Source organism: Erpetoichthys calabaricus, chromosome 4, assembly GCF_900747795.2.
Source record: "Erpetoichthys calabaricus chromosome 4, fErpCal1.3, whole genome shotgun sequence".
Classification (NCBI taxonomy): domain Eukaryota; kingdom Metazoa; phylum Chordata; class Cladistia; order Polypteriformes; family Polypteridae; genus Erpetoichthys; species Erpetoichthys calabaricus.
In genome coordinates this window covers 230990044-231011994 of record NC_041397.2, presented here as the reverse complement: position 1 = coordinate 231011994, position 21951 = coordinate 230990044, and the positions used below count along the sequence as shown (strand labels likewise).

Sequence of the window (21951 nt, the reverse complement as noted above, 5' to 3'; positions counted from 1 at the left end):
TGTGAGAGAGAGAGAGAGAGAGAGGCTCGTGTGCTGATGAGAGAGAGAGAGAGAAGGCAAGGCTCGTGTGCTGATGAGAGAGGCAGGCAGAGCAGGCAGGCAGGCAGAGCAGGGAGCCTGGGTGTTTGTCAGTGTTATTCAATGTTTTTACATTAGTTTACTATTACACTGTGCATTCTATGGTGTAATTAACTATATTTGTGCTTAAAAATATTTAAAAAAATATATTTACATACAGTTCGTGCGGTCTGGAACAGATTAATTGTATTTACATACAATCCTATGGGGGAAATAGCTTCGGTTCACGACCAATTCGGTTTACGACCAGAGGTTTGGAACGAATTATGGTCGTGAACCGAGGTTCCACTGTATACATATACCCTGTTGTTTAAATAGCACCTTGAGCACAGGAAAGGTGCTATATAAATCAAATGAATTATTATTAAAATGAGAAAAAACTTATCAATTCCTATCCGTAGCTGAAGTGGCATTTTAAAAGTGTAACATGTATGACTAATTATAAACTATTGCAGACAGAATTGAAATCATTTCTGTTGAAAAACTGAGTCAGCTCCTTACTTTATAAGCAATGTTGCAGCCTCAGGATGGAGTAGTGTTTGTTTTATGGTTAAAATATTAATTTGACATTAGACAGGTTTCAGAGTAAAGCAGGAAAATAGCTTAAGCATATTAAAGTATACAAGCAACTGGCATAAAAAGAAATGGATGACAGTGACCCTGGCAATTGCTACGATGAGCTCATATGCTAAAGCAGGATAACCCATCTCTTTATAATAACTTGATTTTCTTTGCAGTATTACTGGGGAATTCATTATATTCAAAATGATGATGCTTGTTAGGAGTAGTATTATCTTATAGATTGTCATATAAATGTGCTGTTCATCTTTACAACAGGGTTGGTCATGTTGCAAAAGGCGGACAACTGACTTCTCAGACTTCTTGGGTATAGTGGTAAGTAACTTAGTTAAAATTTCTTGAGAGTGTGCAATGATCTTACTGTTAATGTCAGCTATTTCTCCATTAAAATATATTAATGAAACACATAATCTAAATATTTATATTTTGCCATATTAAAGTAAATGTGGGTTTCGATATTAATATAAACATTTATGGTGGGGGAAATGTCGCAGTTTTTTTTTTTTTTTATGAAATACTTGATCCAAAAATATTTTTAATGTAGTTTGTAGTGATGACCAAGAAAAATTTTTAATGTCAGAACGAGTGAAAAAGGCTTCACGTGATGAAATGTAATGGCGACCTATGCTGTTCAGTGGCAAATGGTGTGAAAAATGTGGAGAAATTAAAACAGTTTTTGTGGTTCTTGCATCGCAAAATCCATATATCCATTGTCAAGTGTTATGTGCAAAACTTCTGAAACACTTGCATTCTTTGCTAAAATATTATACTCCGGGAAAAGCAGTGTACATCATAAACAGAAAAATGTAATCCTATAAATTTGTGCTTTTGAATTGAAGAACTGCCTCTCCCGTCATTCATTGGTCAAGAGTTCTGTCTTCAGTTCATGAACACAGAATTATGGGAATGATTTCCTGTTAATGTTGTACTCTGATTTTTCCAGGCATAACTATTTATTTAAGAAAATGCATGTGTTTTGCACGTTTTGAGCACAAGTCTTTATAACAGACATGTGGATTATGCGACAGGAGTAACTTGAGAATTTTTACTTTTATCCATGGACGTTATTTCACATTGTTTTCTGTTGGACAGCATATGTTCCATTATAACAAACTTTTTCTCTCATTCTGCATGAAAAAATGAGACTAAAGTTTTGTCTTGGCCATCTCTATAAACTATATGGAGTTAATAACACCAAAAAGGGTAAAGTAATCCTTTGAATGCCCATATTTCATGGTGTGCCTCAGCCATGTGTTGTAGAAAGAACCACAGGGACTGCATGAGAAAATGGGCTGTTGGATTAACTAAACTGTTCAGGGTTTAAATATTCACTGTATTCACATTTTTGTAATATGATTATAATAAGAATTTGAATGTGACAAAATATTTATGTCTGATGTGATTATTCAGGTTTTTTTTATATGTAACATTGCTTGCATGTGTGCTGCATAGGCAGTGACGACTATCCCACCCACCGTGAAATACATTAAAATGAACTGCAAGGCTACATGTTAGCACATTTCATATTGTTGGTGGGCTTATGTAAAGTAAGTTTTCTGTCTCTCTTTTTGTAACGTTGCCAACATTTTCTTTAAGGGCTGTACCAAAGGTCAACACAGCAATGAAAAACCACCTGAACCTGTCAAACCAGAAGTTAAAATGTCCAACGATAAAAAAGATTTAGCTGAAGATTTAAAACCAAAATTTAATGAGTATGTTATCCAGGCACCAAAACCTATTGAATTAATTCAGCGACCAAGGTAATTTAATTTCTTTTTTATATGTGGTGCATTTTTGTGGTTGAGACTAATGTTTCTCCGTTTTATTAGAATGTGTATAGTGTTTCTTTTGTCGTTTAGTGCCATTTACTGAGTACTTAACCAAAAGATAAAACTGCTGAAGAGTCCTTAAATTATTAAAATGCAGTTTTACTAAATTGCAACATGTATGTGGGTAATGAACACAAAAATAATTAAAATTAGCAAATAAATTCTTGATGTATCCCTGAACTATGATCTTACCAAGGCAGCCTTCAAGTTTACAATATGTGGTAACCATATATAGATTATTTTATGTATTTGTTTGTTTATTTTTGACAGTTGGATTGAGGTTATGTCAGTTACTTGCTCATGGTCACATAGTGAGTCATAGGTGGGTGTTGAAAAAGTAAACTGCTGATTTATGTCCTACACCTCAGCCACTGTCCTATACTGTCTGATATTACCTTCTGTACCCTTCTTCCATTTATCTCTGTGCAACCTCTGTGAATTATCTCCTACATCCTGTCCTACACATCTTTCACAGGTACCTTTTTTCACCTCTGAGTCTATAGGACATTAGAATCGTTTCAAAGATTGGAACAGCTGTCAGATGGCTATATTAATACTAATACAATTTTTAAAAGGTTTTGCACTCTGATTATTTGTGGAAGAACTGCTCTTGAACTTACCAAGTCCCTTTGTGTTCTTACTAGATGTTGCTATATGTTCACATCTTTTTCAGGAATCCCCTGACAAGATTGTCATCCAACTAAATGTTTTACTTCCCATCTTTCCCACACTGCTTTTTAGAGGTGATCTTTAGTCAAAGCTGACATTTTTTTTGTGTCACTCTTGTTTGACTGATTCCATATCCCACTCCTACTCTGTGCCCTTTTTCCTGCATGCCCACTGCTATAATTTATATTAAAAAAAAAAAAATTGTCAAGGGAATGAAAGTAATTGTCAAAAAATATTAATTGCCATCTGAGACTTGGAGGAATCCTTCGAACTGATTTTATCTTGTATCATCACAGTAGTAAATTGCAGTATTTCAGATTTTGTAGATTTAAGAACACACGATTTTTTGATGACATAATTGGTCACAATAGTAACCGTAATTATTTATCCTGCAATGAGTGTTGAATTAATGATAAATGAATTTGATCTTTAAAAACTACCGATTACTATTAAATGAAAAATATCTTCTGTTTGTAATGCCTTTTTAGTAAAACAGAACACAGATTAACAAGGTCTGATTGAAAAGTCTTTATAAACTCCAAAGAAGTAGTTCCAGATTGATGCATTTTGTCTCTGTGTATTACTTTCACATTCAACATGAGAGCAAGTATTCCTCCTTAATGGAGGAGCTGCTGCCACCCATGCCTAGTAGATTTTTTGTGACATAACTCAGATATTTTATGTACGATTAAAAAGTTTCAAAAACTTCTAAGAGAAGCTGACAAAAACAAACCACTGTTGAAACAAATCTCAAGGATGAAAATATTACAGGGGTTAATGCTAAAATGTTTTATTTATGGTTATTATTATTAATTAATTTTTATTATTATTATTTATGGACTGTGGCAATGAAGTGTAGTTTGTTTACTCATGTAATTCCATCAAGACTTAGACAGGCAAACACAACAACGTCCTATGGCTCTTACATGTAACATATAACACAAGGTTTTCATGCTTCAAGTTGAGCACTACTTTCACAATAAGAGGCCAACAGCACTAGTCATTGATGCAATGACCTGGTGAAATCCAGGTGTCTTCAGATAGCTCTCCTCTATTTGTAATGGGTATTTTAGCTTAGCAGTATCCATGCTTTGCTAAAACTGTTGTGATCTTTTTATATTCTTGTCTCTAAAGCCATATTGTCTGTCCCCCTCCAATCTTGCAGGTGCTGTCCAAGGGGAGCTTAACAAGTACTTAGAACATATTGTATGCTTGAAGGTACCATTGGGGAAATATGAATAACAGCACATAACAATTTCTAACACTTCAAAAAATCTTAAACTGGTTGTCCTCTTTTCTTTCAGCCCTGATGAACCACTAACACGGCTCACACAAAAAGTTTCTGCTTCTCTACGGCAGGCCTTGGAGAAGTTAACTACTCAGAGTGGAGCAGAGATAAATAGTAAGTGTCTAAGCATTTCTTCTGAAATAAACATGTATTTGTTACTACTAGAGTGGTATTTGACTGAATGTTGTAACTTTACAGATGAAGAGAGTGATGAAATAAAAATTGGAACATCCTGTAAAAATGGAGGTTGTACAAAGGTAATTCATCCTTTTCCATAGAGTGAATAACTTGGTTTCTTCACACTTTTCTGTCATATTAGTTAAATGCATGGTTTCTGTTGCCAACCAGAGAGTAAACCCAGCAAGGAGTTATTTGCAAAATAGGTTTGAAAATCTGGTGAAAATTTTTAGCATTTGGATTTACTTTTCCTTTATCATTAATTCATAGTTTTTCATTGTTTTTTAGACATTTGATGGACCACAGAGCAATGAGGAAATATGTCAGTTTCATGTTGGTGTTCCTATATTTCATGAGGGGTAAGGTTTGCTGTGTTTATACCTAAAGGCTGTTCTATGGAAAAAGACAGTTTGAAATACTCTTTCAGCATGATTATGAACCGCTCCTTTCAAAGACTAATCCATAGTTAATGTTTTTTTTGTTGCCAGTGCTTCAGAATTTTATAAAATTAAACTAGAATTTACTTAATCTACTTAACTAAATACTTTAGTAGACTTAGGTATGGAACAAATATATACAGTAATCCCTCCTCCATCGCGGGGGTTGCGTTCCAGAGCCACCCGCGAAATAAGAAAATCCGCGAAGTAGAAACCATATGTTTATATGGTTATTTTTATATTGTCATGCTTGGGTCACAGATTTGCGCAGAAACACAGGAGGTTGTAGAGAGACAGGAACGTTATTCAAACACTGCAAACAAACATTTGTCTCTTTTTCAAAAGTTTAAACTGTGCTCCATGACAAGACAGAGATGACAGTTCTGTCTCACAATTAAAAGAATGCAAACATATCTTCCTCTTCAAAGGAGCAAACAAATCAATAGGGCTGTTTGGCTTTTTAAGTATGTGAAGCACCGCGGCACAAAGCTGTTGAAGGTGGCAGCTCACACCCCCTCCGTCAGGAGCAGACAGAGAGAGAGAGAGAGAGACAGATAAAACAATCAATACGTGCCCTTCGTGCTTTTAAGTATGCGAAGCACGGGCAGCATGTCGCTTCACTAAGCAGCTGCACAGAAGGTAGCCAATGTGAAGATAATCTTTCAGCATTTTTAGACGAGCGTCCGTATCGTCTAGGTGTGCGAACAGCCCCCCTACTCAATCCCCCTACGTCAGGATCAGAAAAAGTCAGCGCAAGAGAGAAAAGTAAGCTGGGTAGCTTCTCAGCCATCTGCCGATAGCGTCCCTTGTATGAAATCAACTGGGCAAACCAACTGAGAAAGCATGTACCAGAAATTAAAAGACCCATTGTCCGCAGAAATCCACGAACCAGCAAAAAATCCGCGATATATATTTAAATATGCTTGCATATAAAATCTGCGATGGAGTGAAGCCGCGAAAGGCGAAGCGCGATATAGTGAGGGATCACTGTGTGTATATATATATATATATATATATATATATATATATATATATATATATATATATATATATATATATATATATATATATTAAGAGATGTGAAAGCTTGCCCCAAATCCCAACATGAACACACCAAGACAATCCCTGGTTCAAATAAATGGGTGTTTATTATATAAATACCTCACAAAAAATCACCAAGTACAAGTTATTCCTCCTCCCAACACCTCTCCTCTCTCCAGTGTACCGCCTTCAACCAGCTGAGTGTTGCTCATCCTCCTCCCAGCTCTGACTTGCCTGGACAAAGGAGTGCAGTCCTTTTTATTGAAGACCCAGGAGTACTTCCTGTGCCAGGGCTGTTGCCTGTTGGAAACACTTCTGGGTCACACAGAAGTCCTATATAATAGGAAGTACTCTCTGCACTGCCCTCTTGTGGCACCCACGGATTCCAGCAGGGCTGTGTTGCTGGACTACAACTCTCAGCATTTCCTGTGGGTCCCAGAATGGGCACTGATATTGAGGGCTGCTGCCATCTAGCGGGAATAAATAACCCCCTAAGATAGTCCTTCCCTGTTCTCCAATTTTATTTCGGCCAGTGAAGGTGCTATGCACATGTCCAGTTGGGACACCTGTCCATTTCTCTGGGTCTTCCTGCCTGGGTAGGGGGCTGTCTTCTTTTCTGACTGGGATGTCCATCCATCCATTAGAGAAGCCTTGTCCGGGTGCACTATCCTGCCCTCTTTCGGCTGGGATGCCTTTCCGTCCACTCGGGACCTCCCGTCTGAGTAAGGTATCTTCCTGACTTTTTGCTGGGATGCCTGTCCATTCCATGTGCCACCTATACACAGTATAAATGATAAATTATGATTTAATAATTGATGAATGTACCTTTTAAAACTAGTTAGTTACAGCTTTAAATCGATTTAGATTAAATGCATACTCGGATTTCGTAGAATCTGACCGTTCTTTACTAGACTGCTTAGGCTTCTTGCAGGGTGTTGATGAACAATGGTCATTCAGGCCATCAATTAAATACTCAATTGTATTTGAGTAAAGGCATTTTTTCTTATACTGTACATTCAACTGTGGCTTAGCTGTGTGCTTTAGGTGATTATCATATTTAATTAGACATCTTCATAGGAAGTATTTTCAGTGGATAATGTACTTCTTTTGTAGCAGACCAATAATTGTTTGCTGAATCTTTATTTAGAAAGATAGGAATAAATTTATCTTGAGTATCTGTCATGCAGTAGTTTGCATTTTTTCACTGAGAGATTAATCTTAGTCTATACTATGTATTTTTTTTACTTGTAGTAGCACTGTTATTTTCAGTTGCTTGGTTAAAAGTACTTTTCATGCTTTCAGGTTTAAAAATTGGTTTTGTAAAATAGTCCAGGCTTTGGTGCATAAAGTTTTTTTTTTTTTTTTCAATCAACAGAATGAAGTACTGGAGCTGCTGTAAGCGAAAGACCTCTGATTTTAATAGCTTCCTTTCTCAGGAGGGCTGTACGAAAGGAAGTCACTTGTGGAGAAAGAATGATACAGTGGGTATTTTTGGCCATGCAAAAATGTACTGATGAATGTTTCTGTGATTGTGATATATTTCAGGAAGTGTTTGTGTTTAATTTTGGTTGTGTTCTTATTATGTACTTCTGTATGAGAGTAACTTTTTTTTATTGTATTTTTTAAAATTTATTTACTTTTTTTTTGTATTAAATAGGGAAAGAAAGTAGTGCCCTGTAGATTTGATTGGCATCAGACAGGAGGGCAGGTTATTATTTCAATCTATGCCAAAAATTCTGTTCCAGATCTAAGCTATGTGGATGCAAACAGCACAGTTGTAAGTTTCACTTCCTCCAGATTATTTGTTTATCTTTCAAAGCTTATAATGCACCCACTTCTTGAAACTAATCTTGGTTTGTCATTTAAATTTCTGCTAGTAAATGTTCTTTACCTAATTTATTTGTCAGTCTTGAGTCTACCAAAGTAAATCATATTATTCGTTGCATGTTTATTAATTGTTTTAATCATGCTATTGCGCTATATTGACAAGTTATGTATGATAACTTGTCAGTTAATTTTAGCAAACTGGGGCCTTCTAAAGCCATTTTTTTAATCTTATAGTTTTGAGTTATAGTTCTGTGTTGTTTTAGTCAGTAGGTTGATCTGCAATGTCATTGTGCACTTTTAGTTAGTTTATGTTGTCAGAATAATCTCCACATCCCAAAAAAGATGGGTTGAATAAAACAAATTTCAGATATACAGTATATTCATCATAAAATTTTCAGAGTGTTACATTTGTTTTTAAGGTTAATCAGTCTTGTCATGAAATTGTAGGAGAAATTTTATAACATGATGTTGCTATCTAACTAGTTATGACGTGATTAAGCTTTACATTTGTTAACTTTATGAAAGTAGCACTACATTTATGACTCCCAAGTATTTAGGAGTCATGAGTTTTTAGTAAAATGTACATATTCATTCTCCTCATTGCATCTTGTGCTTGTGTGATGGTGCGGGTTGACTCTACACTCCTGTTGCTCCCGGGACCCCCTTGAACCTGCCACCGTCAATAGTCATGAAACCGAGATGAGCCAGGCAGATGAATGACACATACATTCCAAACAAGGAGTAGGTGTAAAAAGTTTTTATTAAAACTCCCAAAACAAAGTGCAAACAGTGCAGTGCATCATCTTCATTAACACTAGAATTACCAGAGCCTACGAAAAAACTTGTAGATCCGGCCCACTTTAAATCCCATCGCACCTCTCTGACAGCGTCTTTTGTCCTGTAAATGTGCCAATAAAGACGAGCAGCCTGCTACACCATCCCCTCACTGCCACAGAACATGCACAAAGTTCTCCCAGCTCATGCCTTGATTATCTGGGAGTGAAGTGCTGGAGTTTTAGAGTGGAAATAATAGATTTATTTGAATTATTTGGAACAAATGCATTTCATGTGTGCTCCGTTTCTACAATAATCTGTGTAAACACATTGTTAAAACAGAAACATTTTTCATATTTTAGTAGTAAATAACAGAATGTATATAAACTACATAATGTGTGAAGCCTGAAATCCAAAGATCAAATAAACACTTTCACAAAAGGTTCAAGGGCGATACAATGGGTTCCGTGGCGTAGCGGAAAGATTTGCTGACTTGTAATCAAAAGTCCCCGGTTCGATCCCGACTGCCTCCTATATTTGCCGTTTTCAGTAGTGAGCTGCTCTTATGGTTAATATTATACAGTACACACATACATTTGGTTTGCGTCTGTAACAGACGGTGTGCATTTATAGTACTTGTAAAAGCTACCGTTTTTTTTTTTCTTTCACTTTTATTCTTTCTGTCACGATCACAATACATACTACTGCCCTATGGATCTGACGGTGTTAGTTTTTATTTGAAACTGGGAATAACTGTAGATGTGAGTGGTGTTTTGAGGCAATGGTACTGGACATTCTCTGATCTGGATGGATAAAAGCTGACACACAAACACTGGTGAATCTGTCGTCTTTGTATCTCACCGTCACTTGATTTGATTTTTTTATTCAGTTTTATTGAGTGTTCCTGCTCACGCTGAATTAGTATGCACCTTATGGTCTATGAAAAACAGACATAGGTATATATGATATTTGGAATTATTCATTTTATGACCTGTATAGTACATTTCGGAAAACATTGTGGCACGATCTAAACCTCTTCTCACTGAGACACCGGTCTCAGCGGCTGACAGTGTTCCCAATCCAAGTCTCTCTGACTCCTGGTGCCTTACGGGACTGAACCCAGCCACGTGTCACTCCCCACTCCATCAAAATGCTCAGTGAGAGTGACACTTTTCAGACCCGAGTGTTGGCCGCATACACTCCCAAGGGCTGTGCTCCCGGCTGCCTGCCTTCTCTTATTTGTGCACAATTACTCTCACACAGGCTCCTTTGCATTCCTCCCGTTTTTTTTTTTTTTACTTGTATTAATTTCCTCCCTTTTGCCATGCCAGCTCACCCTTCTATGCCACAGTGGGTGCAGGTGCAGAGCCTCAGTTGCGAGCCGTGGAAATCCAGTAGAGCAATCAAAACAGATCATACCCTCACGTGCAGGCATGCTCTGTCTCATTCACTCCACCAACCTTTAGAGTACACACACCCACGGAGATTGAGCTTGCTATCCATTTATTTAAAAATGGACACAGTACTGCTTAGCCACGAACCCACTATTCCAAAACATGTCATAATGCATATATTAATGTCAAATGTTTTCTTATTTTAATTGTGTAGTGCAGGGCTACTCAATTACAAATTGAGTTGGGCCAGATTTCCAAACCAAGAAATTTAGCTGGGCCAGGCATTTTCAGTGGCTGTTAAACAGCAGATAATGACAAATTTTAAACCTTCACAAATTTAGTGTATTTAAAAACAATTAATGTTTATTCCTTGTTTTTCTTTTAAATTTGGTCACATCTAACACAGGCACATCACAAACTGCATAAAAAAACAATAAACACGCTATAATTGAATAGAATCTGAGGTTGTAGCAATACTTTTTTTCCTCACTTTTGAAATAAAAAAAAAAACATTTTTTCTTACATCTAAGCCTAGCATATCTCACAAAGTGAATAAAATAAAAAAGGGCACAAAAATAGCAAAAACATTTTGTTTACCCTTTGAAATAAATTTTTTGGTTATATAATAATTCTTTACATTTATAGAGCGCTTTTCTCACTATTCACATGAGGAGTATCTGGGATGTGATCCCATGATCTCCTTACTGCAAAGCAGCAGCGCTACCATTGTGTCACGGCGGATATGTGACACAGTCACATCACAGAGTGCATTTAGCAGAGTGAAAGAACTATAAACGCAATCAAAGCTATCGGTACACAAACCCATTACAAGTGATATCAGTAAGTAACACACATGAATACAATGTCTACTTCCGTTTGGGGTGGGGTGTCTTGGGAGGAAAGCAATTTGTGAGGGCTCAGGGCACCTCCCTACAGAGAGTTGAGTGACAGAATCAGGGTGAGAGGGTAGAAAATGCTTAAAAAACAGAAAGAGGCAGAAAATTGGAAAGCTTATCTTTTTTTTTTTTTTTCCTTGGTCTTATGTGGCCCGCAGGCCGTCATAAGAATAGGCTTGGCATATTCTTTTTAACAAATTATTCCTGCTTTTCACTCGATGCTGCTAGATAATACTGGTTTCGTTTGCAATGATTTTAAATTAGTTTGATAACGATTACATAGATGTATGTAGCATAATGACTTGAATTTTTTTTGTTGCAGTGTGCAATTTCATCTGATGGCATTATTCAGTTTGAAATGTTATACCATTCAGTATAAAGGAATATTCTGTGGGCGGCACGGTGGCGCAGTGGGTAGCGCTGCTGCCTCGCAGTTGGGAGACCTGGGGACCTGGGTTCGATTCCCGGGTCCTCCTGCGTGGAGTTTGCATGTTCTCCCCGTGTCTGCGTGGGTTTCCTCCGGGCGCTCCGGTTTCCTCCCACAATCCAAAGACATGCAGGTTAGGTGGATTGGCGATTCTAAATTGGCCCTAGTGTGTGCTTGGTGTGTGGGTGTGTTTGTGTGTGTCCTGCGGTGGGTTGGCACCCTGCCCGGGATTGGTTCCCTGCCTTGTGCCCTGTGTTGGCTGGGATTGGCTCCAGCAGACCCCCGTGACCCTGTTTGGATTCAGCGGGTTGGAAAATGGATGGATGGATGGAATATTCTGTAGTCCTGCCCACAGAAGGCACAGCTCACTATCTAACACTGGTATTACTTTTTGTGCATCCATAGCAATCTGTGGATTTGGATATTGTTATTTTTCTTTTAGGAGCATGCACACATTTGGTAATATTTTATGAGAGAGGACCATAATTGTTAGGCACATAATTAGAATTCTAGTAATCTAATAAAGGGAATATAAATTAATCTTCTTTCTGCCCTTCTCATTAGGAATCGCCACAGCGTATCATCTGTTCCCATATTTTACTGTCCTCTGCATCTTGCTATGTCATACCCACCACATGCATGTCCCCCTCTCACCACATCCATAAACCTTCTAAGAAAGGGAGCATAAATAGTAAACACTTTTTGTTACTTGCCCTCAAATGTACATTTAAGTTTTAGATTCTGTGTAGATATACATCTGTTAGAAAAGACAAGTAATAATTAGTAATGATTTCTGTCCTAATATGTATTGATTTGTGACTTTTCACTTTGCCTTTTTTCAAATTTTAGCTAAATATTCATATAATATTCGAAGGCGACAAAGAATTTGAACAGAAAATTAACTTGTGGGGTGTAAGTATATTTTAAGACTGTTCTGTATTTTATATCGCCTTTTTTACAGAAGTATTTTATAGGTTTTATTGCTTTTTATTCATGAACACTAGAGGGCAGCAAAATTTTTAGTATTATAATGTACTATTGGTAAAAGTGTTCATTTTCTGTGTTTATTTTACTGAAAAAAATCTTTTAGAAAAACAGTTTATTTACACTGTTCAATTCTATCTGTTGTACTTGGAAAATCCTGTTATTAATACACAACATTGACTTCTATCTTATTTTGTAAAAGTCTAACAATCAAGGTTTTATCCATTTTCTAAATTTATTCTGAATTTCCCCATGGGATTAATAAAGTTTATGTACTGTCAAGTACTGTTTTGATATTTTTGTTTGTTCCTAATCAGTCTCTGGATTTTATTGTTTATTTTACTATTACATTACTCTCCATAAAATTATGTATTTTTAGTTTAATTGCACTGTCAGATCAGTAGTAGGAAAAAAAATATAGACTTCCTCTATTGCCATATGAGTATTGGTTTCAGTGACCCATTTCTCTGTGTGTTGCAAGGTTATTATAGTTTTGCCTTTTTATATTAGTTTTTATTTCTATATTTTTTTTCTGCCCTTACTTGGAAATTCAGTTTAGTTTTAGTTTTCCTTCATCGTGTATTTTTAGTTCTAGTTTAGTTTTTATTTCACAAAGACATTTCTATTTTATTTTTATATCTATTAGTTTTAGTAATTATGGAATGGAGCTCCTACGGAGTTTAGTTTTGTGTCACAATCAGACAGATCTGTATACTTAACAGATTTGAATACAGAGTTTAATGTTAGTGGAAGCTTACTACACTACATGGTTTACTATCTGGTTTTGTTTTTGCCTGATAAAAATAAGCATCAAAACTAGATACAGAATATGAACAATTTTACACAATTTTATCATTTTTAAAATATTTTCTTACGCAAATCACAGGGGTCTAGGAAGAAAAGGGCTCTTAGACTTGAATCAGTGTTGCGACCCTGAGAATGTGTTCAGGTAAAGTACCACTTCAGGGTGATGGATTTTGCCCAAAAGTTAATACAGATCTACAATTGTGGTGTAAAAACCACATGCCAAATTTCATCCATCTAGTTGCGTTTTTGAGTTATCGTGTTTATACCCACACACAATTACAAAAAACGGTATTTTTGGACTCCAGGAGGTCTATAACATCAAGATTCATCAAAATATCGAGGTCGAATGTTTTCAAGATTACTATATTTTCTCTATACTTCGTATATAAGAAAGTAAAAATTATTTCTTCTGTGCGAAGTGGCAGGTGAATTGCTGTCAACAAAAAGCAGTCACCTGAGAAATAAACTGAAACGTTACTCACTCATTATTTTTCTGTCCATATGGTAAACATTTTGTTGACCAGCACATTCTGATTTCAGCTGTTTGAATTACATTTTGATATACATCAAGCGCAAAGAAAGGCGGCACGTAAATCGCTTTCTATTTCACACGCTTTACGCACCCGCATTCAGCTTGGTCTGTTACCACAAATGCTGCGTGAACACCCACCCTCTGTCATCAGCTGTCGTTCAGTGGATGAATACGTACGGGCGGCTCGTGGTGGATGAATTTCTGTTTTAGAATTAAACTTACAAGGGTTAAAGACTAATGGCAAGAGTATTCATTCAAAAACGAAAACTAAAAATATTTTAGTAAATTATTTTTTTTATTTCAGTTAGTCTTTCCAGCTACTTTAATAGTTTCGTTTCATTTTAGTTTTTCATTTCGGTTTTGTTAATTATTTTATTTCAGTTTACGAAAATGTTTTTTTAATAATAGTTTCAGTTTTGATTTTAGTTTTCGTTAACTATAATAACCTTGGTGTGTTGCTTTTTTCAAGGTCATTGATGTTGCCAAGAGCTGTATGATGATGACAGCCACGAAAATTGAAATTACCATGAAGAAATCTGAACCAATGTCCTGGGCCCGATTGGATCTACCTCCACCTAAGATGCCAGTTGTGAAAGAGTCAACAGGTTCAGATGAGAGCTGCTGAAATGGTTAATCATAGACTATCATTCGTTTTGCTGAATTGTAGGACCATTTATTTTCTACAGTGGGGTGACGATAATCTCCTCACTCAAATTACTGTGGTGGGTTAAGTCGCATTTAACACCACTGTGATACGTTTCTAATATTTAATTGGGTTCAGGAAGAACTTGAATTAATATTTACTTAATATTACCCAAATATTTTAAGGACGTTGCAAAAAAGATGTACTGTATTTTGAATATTCCACAGAAAAAATTGTCCAGTTATTTTATAAATATAGTTAATACTTTATATTACTTGTTTCTGTATTCAAAACATTTTACTGCTTTTTTGCATGCATATATGACTGACTTATTCCAGGAGCTCATCTTTTTTTTTTTCTTCTTTTTTTTCTCAAAACTAAATTCTGCTAATATACTTGGTTCCAAGTATCTCTTTTTAAAAGAATAAAATTATTAATAATTCTATAGCTAAACAGTGCAACATGCACCTTTACTGGTACATGAAATCTCTTTGAAAGATGAGCAGACGTTATCCTTTGCACATTACAACATAAATGCTTTGGGAACACGAATTTGACTTTCACAAGTTCTTTTCCAATGTTGTTTGTTTAGTGTGTTGGCTTTGCTCGAGCTACTTTGCTTGCTGCTTAAGTGGCATAGTTCTAAAATGCCACTCTTAAGTTAAGGATTCTTTTCCTGTTTTATAACTGATATTGTTTGAAAAAACAATTAAACTTAAATGGAATAAAGTTTGCCTCTGCTTATACTATGTTTTGCCTTAATTATTATACACCTGTGTATAGTATTGTCAACAGACCGAAGATTAATTTTTTTTTTCCCTACGTGACTATATTTGCACTTTGGAAGTACTCTTTTAAACTGTATTCCTTTCTTATGTAGAGCTACATATTTAAATATTAGGCCAAGAAAATGCTTCATACACTATACTGTAATGTATGCGTGCCTTTAGTTTAGCTATCAAAGGCCATATTGGCTATAGTTAAAAATGCTCTGTGGGCAGTATTGCTACATACATTTTCTTAATGCATATCATAAAGCAGCCACATATCTCCCAAGACATGCCGTTAATTTTTTTTTTGTTTGTTTTTTTGTATTCAGAATTAGAATGGTTTGAATTTATATTCATATAAATAATGTATCCTACAAAGGAGACCACTTTGGAAATTTTTAATGAGTTTTATTTAGATCACGTACATGCAGCATACTTAAGTCAAAAAAGAATTCAGTACCATTTTCAATGCTGTTTTTTTAAATTGAAATTCATTGTCATTTTCTCCAAAATAGTCTTAAGTGTGGCATAGTCTTAAAACATATAAAGAATGAGACTGGTGCTTGATGACTTTGTTCATAGTTACCAGTCCATGGTAGATATTAGATTGGTGTAATTGTGATGGATGTGTATGGTGTACAGTTTTAACCTGAGTTACTCCAAAATAGCAAGAAATATCATGTTAGTTTGTATGGAATAAGATCAATCCTTCCTTTATCTATTTAACTATATAATAATTTAGAATGTCTCTTGCACCATTCCTTATCTGAGAGATTAACTAAGAAGTATCTTTCCAATCATTGCTTAAGAATTGTATAGGCATTGGCAACCTTGAAATTAATTGGTAGTCTGGAATTACTTCCAGTACTCTTATAACTAGCTAATATGTGTGAAAGCAAAGAAAGGAAAGGCAGCTTAGAACAGTTGGGAAAGTTCCTTTTAATAAAGCTTTTACATGTGTACATAGAAAATCGTAGGTGTTCTTGGATGTTTATTTAAAGCATATATGCTCAAAGGAGTCCTTCAAAGATTAAAATATCAAATTATAGGGTAAAAGAATGTTGCGGTACTGTATATGATTATGGTGCACTGGAGCAGTAGATAAAAGCAGTAGTTATTAGCTGGAGAGTGCAGAAAAGCATATAAAGAGGAGTTTGAACAACATTTCTTTTCCTTGGCTAACCAAGCATGTACTACTTGGATTCTTCACGTAGCCTCAAAGCACATAAACAGTGATGTAAAAAAAAAGTACAGCGTATGAATTTTTTTCTTACAATATGTGATCATACATAATGCCATTAAAGTAATATAACAGACATCATGCCACATTTACATTTTGTAGTCCATTGTATAATTTAAATAAACATAAATGCCAAGTTTTGCATATGAAAATTCCGATAGTACCTATAATGATTAGAACGTTATTAGAGAAGCCCTTGTAGAAACCCGTCTTATTTAAACCTCATCTTCTTATATAATACGTTACCATGGCTGTCCATTTGTCTGTCCAGGATTTTAAATCACTTGTAGCTTGCAAACCATTTCACCTATTGACCTGATATTTGGTACACATATACTACGTGACATCTACTGTCCGCTTTTGGGGTGAAGATTTTTATTAGTCTTTTTATTTATATTTTATTTTATTGTAGAATCAGCTCTCGGCCCCGCGCAGCAGAGCGGCCGTGTGGCGCTTGCGTATGGCCGGCGTTCTCATCCCTACCTTCTTCGCCGTCACTTCCTCTACCTCTTCATATTTTAAATCATTCTTGAGGCAGATTGAACAGTTAAGTGTACTAAGTAACTGCAACAACAAACACTGACTTAATCACTTTTAACGTGAAAAGATGCTGATGGAAGAAGAGAAGAAGTGGGCCGCTAGGGTGGAGTAAAGAAGAGCTGTTTAGGAAGCAGCAAGCGCATCAACTTCTGAGAAAACGTATGCTAAACGTACAGAGAGAGTATGAAAACTATGAATGCTCAAGTCAAGTGTATTCACTGCACGTTAGTACTGGTACTTTATAAGGTTGGTTTGCTTTTTGATGTTAAAGCTTGTGTTATGACCATATGCCTAGATTGAAAGGGCTCTCCAAGTCTTTCAGAAAGCAGGTTTTAGATACCTGCGAGTCTTGATTGTACCAGAGGGTGCTTGAGGATAATGTGAGACTGTCAGAAGAGTACAGTTCAGCCAAATGTGAATCTTGCAACATGTCAGTGACCCTAAACATACCACTAAGTCCACCAAGGAATGGCTGAAAAGAAAGACTGGATTTGAATCCAATTGAGATGCTGTGCAATGATTTGAAATGGGTAGTGCATGCAGGTGTGGACTCCCAATTGATGTCAGGGTCTGGCAGACAGATACAGGAACTTGATGGGGCAATATCAGCTGTAATACCCAAGGGGTGTGCTTAGTTTTTCATAGATTGAAATGACACGTCTGTTCTTTTTTGTTGAATAAATTATTGCAAAGTAAAATTTTCATTTTGTTATCTTTCAATTACAACACATTTAACAAACCTTTTTATGTCAAAAAAAAAATGAAAAAGGAGTACTTTGTTTTTCATATGACAGTTTAATATGGAGGGCAGGTCATACCATACCATATTTTAGATCTTTGAAAGAGAAATAAGCAATTTAGAAGGAAGTTTACTTTTAACAATATATTGTCTATGCTATAGTGATTCTTTGCAGAGTGATCTTTTTATTACATAATCATTTTGCATTCTACATGAACAAAATCACAGTTGATTGTAACATTTTTAGAATTAAGTGGACACTTTGAGAAAGAAGTTTTAGAATTGTATTCACTTTAAAAATATATAATTCACATAGCTAAAGACCAACACCTACAATTGATGGTCTTCATCATGTTGGCAGAACTTACATTTAATTATATCTTCCTTTTCTTACTACCTTTACTCCTAGATGTCAGAACTACTTTGAGACAGTTAACAAAACTGGTTCAGTTTAGTTTGCTGGTGCATTATAGTTTATAGGGTTAAAAAATGGTCCTCAACTAATAGATTTAGAACCCAAAGATCCTTTGAAATTGGTCTTTCGGATTTAGTAGGAGTGTCAGATGAATGTGGCTCCATGATGAAGAGTACCATGTAATCAGTATCCTGTGATAACTTTGTTCCATTCTTCTCATATAATCCACTTTATTTCAGACTGCTTTGAAGACAGATAATTGGGGGTGTAATAGAAACTGTAAAAAGCATTGTCACTAATGGAGTGTTCCTTGTGTGGCAATCTAATAGGCAACATTTTATTTCCTCTCACCTTCTGAAACTTCTTTTCCTAGTGAGAGTTGTGGTGGCAGCCAAGCAGGTCAGCCCAGACTTCCCTGTGCCCAGCTACAGATTCTACCAATTCTTGAGGAATCCCCAGGTACTCTCAAGCCATCCCAGATATCCAATCTCTTCCGTATGTCCTGAATCTCCTGCAGGGTCAGTGTGAGCTCCCCTGGGAATGTTGGGGGGAATTGCTGTATCCTTGTAACATGTCCAGCCCACCTCGGCTGACTCCTCTTAATTCAGAACACCAGTGATTCTATTCTTGAGCCTCTCCCCAATCACTGAACTTCTGTCTATCATGGAGTGTCAGCCACTTGAAATTTGCAGTTCAATTCTTTAGACCACAGCTGTGGACAGGGATGTAGATTGAGCAGCAAGCCGAGAGTACAGATCTTGAAGAGACACGTAATGTATCAGAAATAGGTGAAGGTTTGACAATAAATACATACCTTTACCAAAACCAGTTTAGTGTTGCGTTATTACTGAAGGGATTACTTTCTTTATTCTTGTGACTGAAGTTTTGCCCGGGATGAGATTGGTCTGTAAGGTGCACACTCGGTAAGATCTTTATTTTATTTTGGAATGACAGTTACTGTTTTGGATGCCTAAACATAAAAGTTAAGTAAAATGTTAACCTTTCCTAGCATCCTTACACATTTTTGTCATTTTTTTTTTTTAATAATTATGTTTTATTTTTAGAATACCTTGTCATACCCTTGGTCTGTATGTCTCACTATATCTCTACCACAGTTACTAGAGAGGAGTATATTGGTTAGAGCAATGGCTGCTGTTCTTAAAGAACATATTTTCTGGGATCATGCAGCCCCTGCAGGATATAGTACTCTAACTAGAAGAATGCCATTAAATACTCAGGCTACAAAATGGTCTGGAAATGAGGAGTCATCCTTGCAAGAAAGAAATCAAATAACACATCTGTTTAAGGCAGAATTTCTATTCAATGCTGTAATACTTGATATTATTGGTTTTGTACAGATTTTGATCATTTTTATGTATTATGATTTGAATAAAAATACATTTTTGTGAGTAATTGTCAAATTCAACTTACAAAATATAATGTCTCAATGCATGCTCAACAATCCAGGTAAGGGAATTGTAGAAAATTGATTCAGTTCATCTAGACATAGTTATATTCCAGGGAGATACGTTACGTTACATCACTCATCCAAGTGACTACTGATAATACAACTGACATCCTTCATTAAAGATACTGCTTTGGTTGACAGTTCAAAGTATAAATAAATTAATAAGCTTTAATACTGTGAGAAAATTGAAATGCTGGTTTTATGTTAGTGTGCAACTTTAAGTTGAAGAATACAGCAGCAGTTTTATTATTTTTTTAAAAAGTATTCATAAATTATAATTATCAAAACATTTATAAAAATCTTTTCATGTACTAGTACAGACTCCTGTGAATTGCTGATTTTTATCACATCTTTAGAGGGTTCTTTTTGCTTACTTATAAAAAACTTTGTGTTGAACTGTTAACGAAAAAAGAAAACAATCCACGACTGTTCCTTTATGCAACTTCAGTGAGCGTCATAGCAGCTGCTTGAACGGTGTAGGCCGCAATGGAGATCTGCCTCTTGACTTCATCCCAAGCTTTGACTGGGCTCTCAGCATTTTCAATGTCAAACATAGCATCATAGATTCCAGGAAAAGACTCTCCAGCATACTTGTTGTGGCTGCTTGGGGCAAAAATAATATGCCTGCAAACAAAAGTAAAGAACGTAAGGAAAAGAAATACTTAAATTTACATTTACTGTAATCAATGTGCAAATGTAACCTCCTTTAAGAGATTTCTACATATAATGGAAAAGTTTTGGGTGCTCCCTGGGTGAAATTTACATGTTGTTCCTTCGCTCGTCTGGGTTTCTTCTGGGTGCTCTGGTTTCCTCCCACAGGCCAAAGACATGAAGGTTGTTGCCAAACTGGCCCGTGATGTTCAAGTAGGTGTATGTGTGTTCAACCTGCACTGGGCTGGTGAACAATGGTTGCTAAGATAGGCTCCAGCTTCCCCACAACCCTCCTCTGGATAAGCAGGTTTAGAAAATGGATGGATGGAAAGATATATAATCACTACATTTTTACGATTTTGTAGAATACTGCCAATTTGTTAAGAGTAAATCTGTAATCACGACACCTTTTGCTATAGCGTAAATATTCACAGTACCTGTTGGCATGTTACTGATAGCTTCATGGATGAAAAATTTTGAAAGCTTCCAAAGGCAAATTAACACCACATTTTCTAAACGGGGCTTGCTCCAAATTTAGGTTTACAGATTTGCACCATGGTAACTGCTGGAGATACTCTGCAAACTTGTGACGTCTGGAATACGATGGCTCTCACAAGCAGTTACTCTTTAGCCTTAGCTAAATGAGAACTCCTGGCCTCAGCTACACAGATGCTGCTTTTCTAGTCGAAAGTCACACTTTTTCTGGTGTCTGCTCAGTCCCCACCTTATTGTGCCTCCAACATAAACACTAGGATCTTAGGTGGGGGTCCCCATCCTGTGCAGTGATGTACTTATTGGTATTCAAATCATGGCTCATGCCCTCACTTCATTAGCATGGTGTGACCTGCAGTACCTCAAAGTGTTGCTGTCTATTAAATCAAGTTGGTCCTTTTGACCTTGGAACAACATCTCCGAGTGGACAAGAGACGGATCATCATCAGCATCACTAATTAGAGACCCAGTGTCAGACACACGTAATAAACTGAGCATAGGCCAGGTAAGGGCTGGGGGCGAGACCAGGGAGACCCACAGGCTCATTTCCCTGGAATTTACAATATGTAGATTGGAGCTTTGTCTTTGTTTTCCTGTATGTCTGCTCGGCCTATGCTTAATATATTTATTTATACATGTGTCATTTTATATATAGGAACATATCGCATGTTTTTCTCCAGGTATTCCTCCCACATAATATGTGCATGCTAGGATAACTGCGGATTCCAAAGTGACCCCAGAGTGTGTGTTTGAGACAGCTGGCCCCATCATGAACTAATATCTTGTCCATTATTTGTACCTGCTTTACTCCCTATATTGTAAGGATAATAATAATATTAATAATTCTTTACATTTACATAGCGCTTTTCTCACTACTCAAAACATTTTACATAGTGGGGAACCACTTTAACCACCATTAATGTGCAGCATCCACATGGAAGATGCAATGACAGCCATTTTGCACCAGTGCGCTCACCACGCATTAGCTGTTAGGTGGTGAAGGGATGAAAGTGATAACCAGTCAGAGACAGGGGATGATTAGGGGACCAGAATGAACAAGGCTGTGATGGATAATTTAGCCAGGAAATCGGGATACACCCTACTCTTTACGAAGGATGCCCAGGGATCTTTAATGACCACAGAGTGTCAGGACTACAGTTTCACGCTGCATCTAAAGGACAGCAACATATTTACAGCACAGTGTCCACGTCACTGCACTGGGGCTTGGGATCCACACACAGATCACAGGGTAAG

At 36.4% G+C, this 21951-nt stretch overlaps 2 protein-coding genes across 2 annotated transcripts in view; one reads left to right on the top strand and one right to left on the bottom strand.

Moving 5' to 3' along the window:
* The window catches only part of chordc1a (cysteine and histidine-rich domain (CHORD) containing 1a), a 29194-nt gene extending 14068 nt beyond the window's left edge, over positions 1-15126 (top strand). Inside the window, exons 3-11 of the mRNA XM_028800420.2 lie at positions 916-972; positions 2254-2417; positions 4460-4557; positions 4642-4700; positions 4909-4979; positions 7474-7579; positions 7756-7875; positions 12266-12328; positions 14209-15126. Coding sequence (XP_028656253.1) covers positions 916-972; positions 2254-2417; positions 4460-4557; positions 4642-4700; positions 4909-4979; positions 7474-7579; positions 7756-7875; positions 12266-12328; positions 14209-14364 — 894 coding nt within the window. The 3' untranslated portion in view covers positions 14365-15126. The remainder of the gene's footprint in view (positions 1-915; positions 973-2253; positions 2418-4459; positions 4558-4641; positions 4701-4908; positions 4980-7473; positions 7580-7755; positions 7876-12265; positions 12329-14208) is intronic.
* Positions 15127-19387: 4261 nt separating this feature from the next.
* naalad2 (N-acetylated alpha-linked acidic dipeptidase 2) overlaps positions 19388-21951 on the bottom strand; it is a 91753-nt gene continuing 89189 nt past the window's right edge. The window contains exons 20-21 of the mRNA XM_051927173.1: positions 19656-20178; positions 19388-19529 (exon numbers count right to left, since the gene is read on the bottom strand). Coding sequence (XP_051783133.1) covers positions 19989-20178 — 190 coding nt within the window. The 3' untranslated portion in view covers positions 19388-19529; positions 19656-19988. The remainder of the gene's footprint in view (positions 19530-19655; positions 20179-21951) is intronic.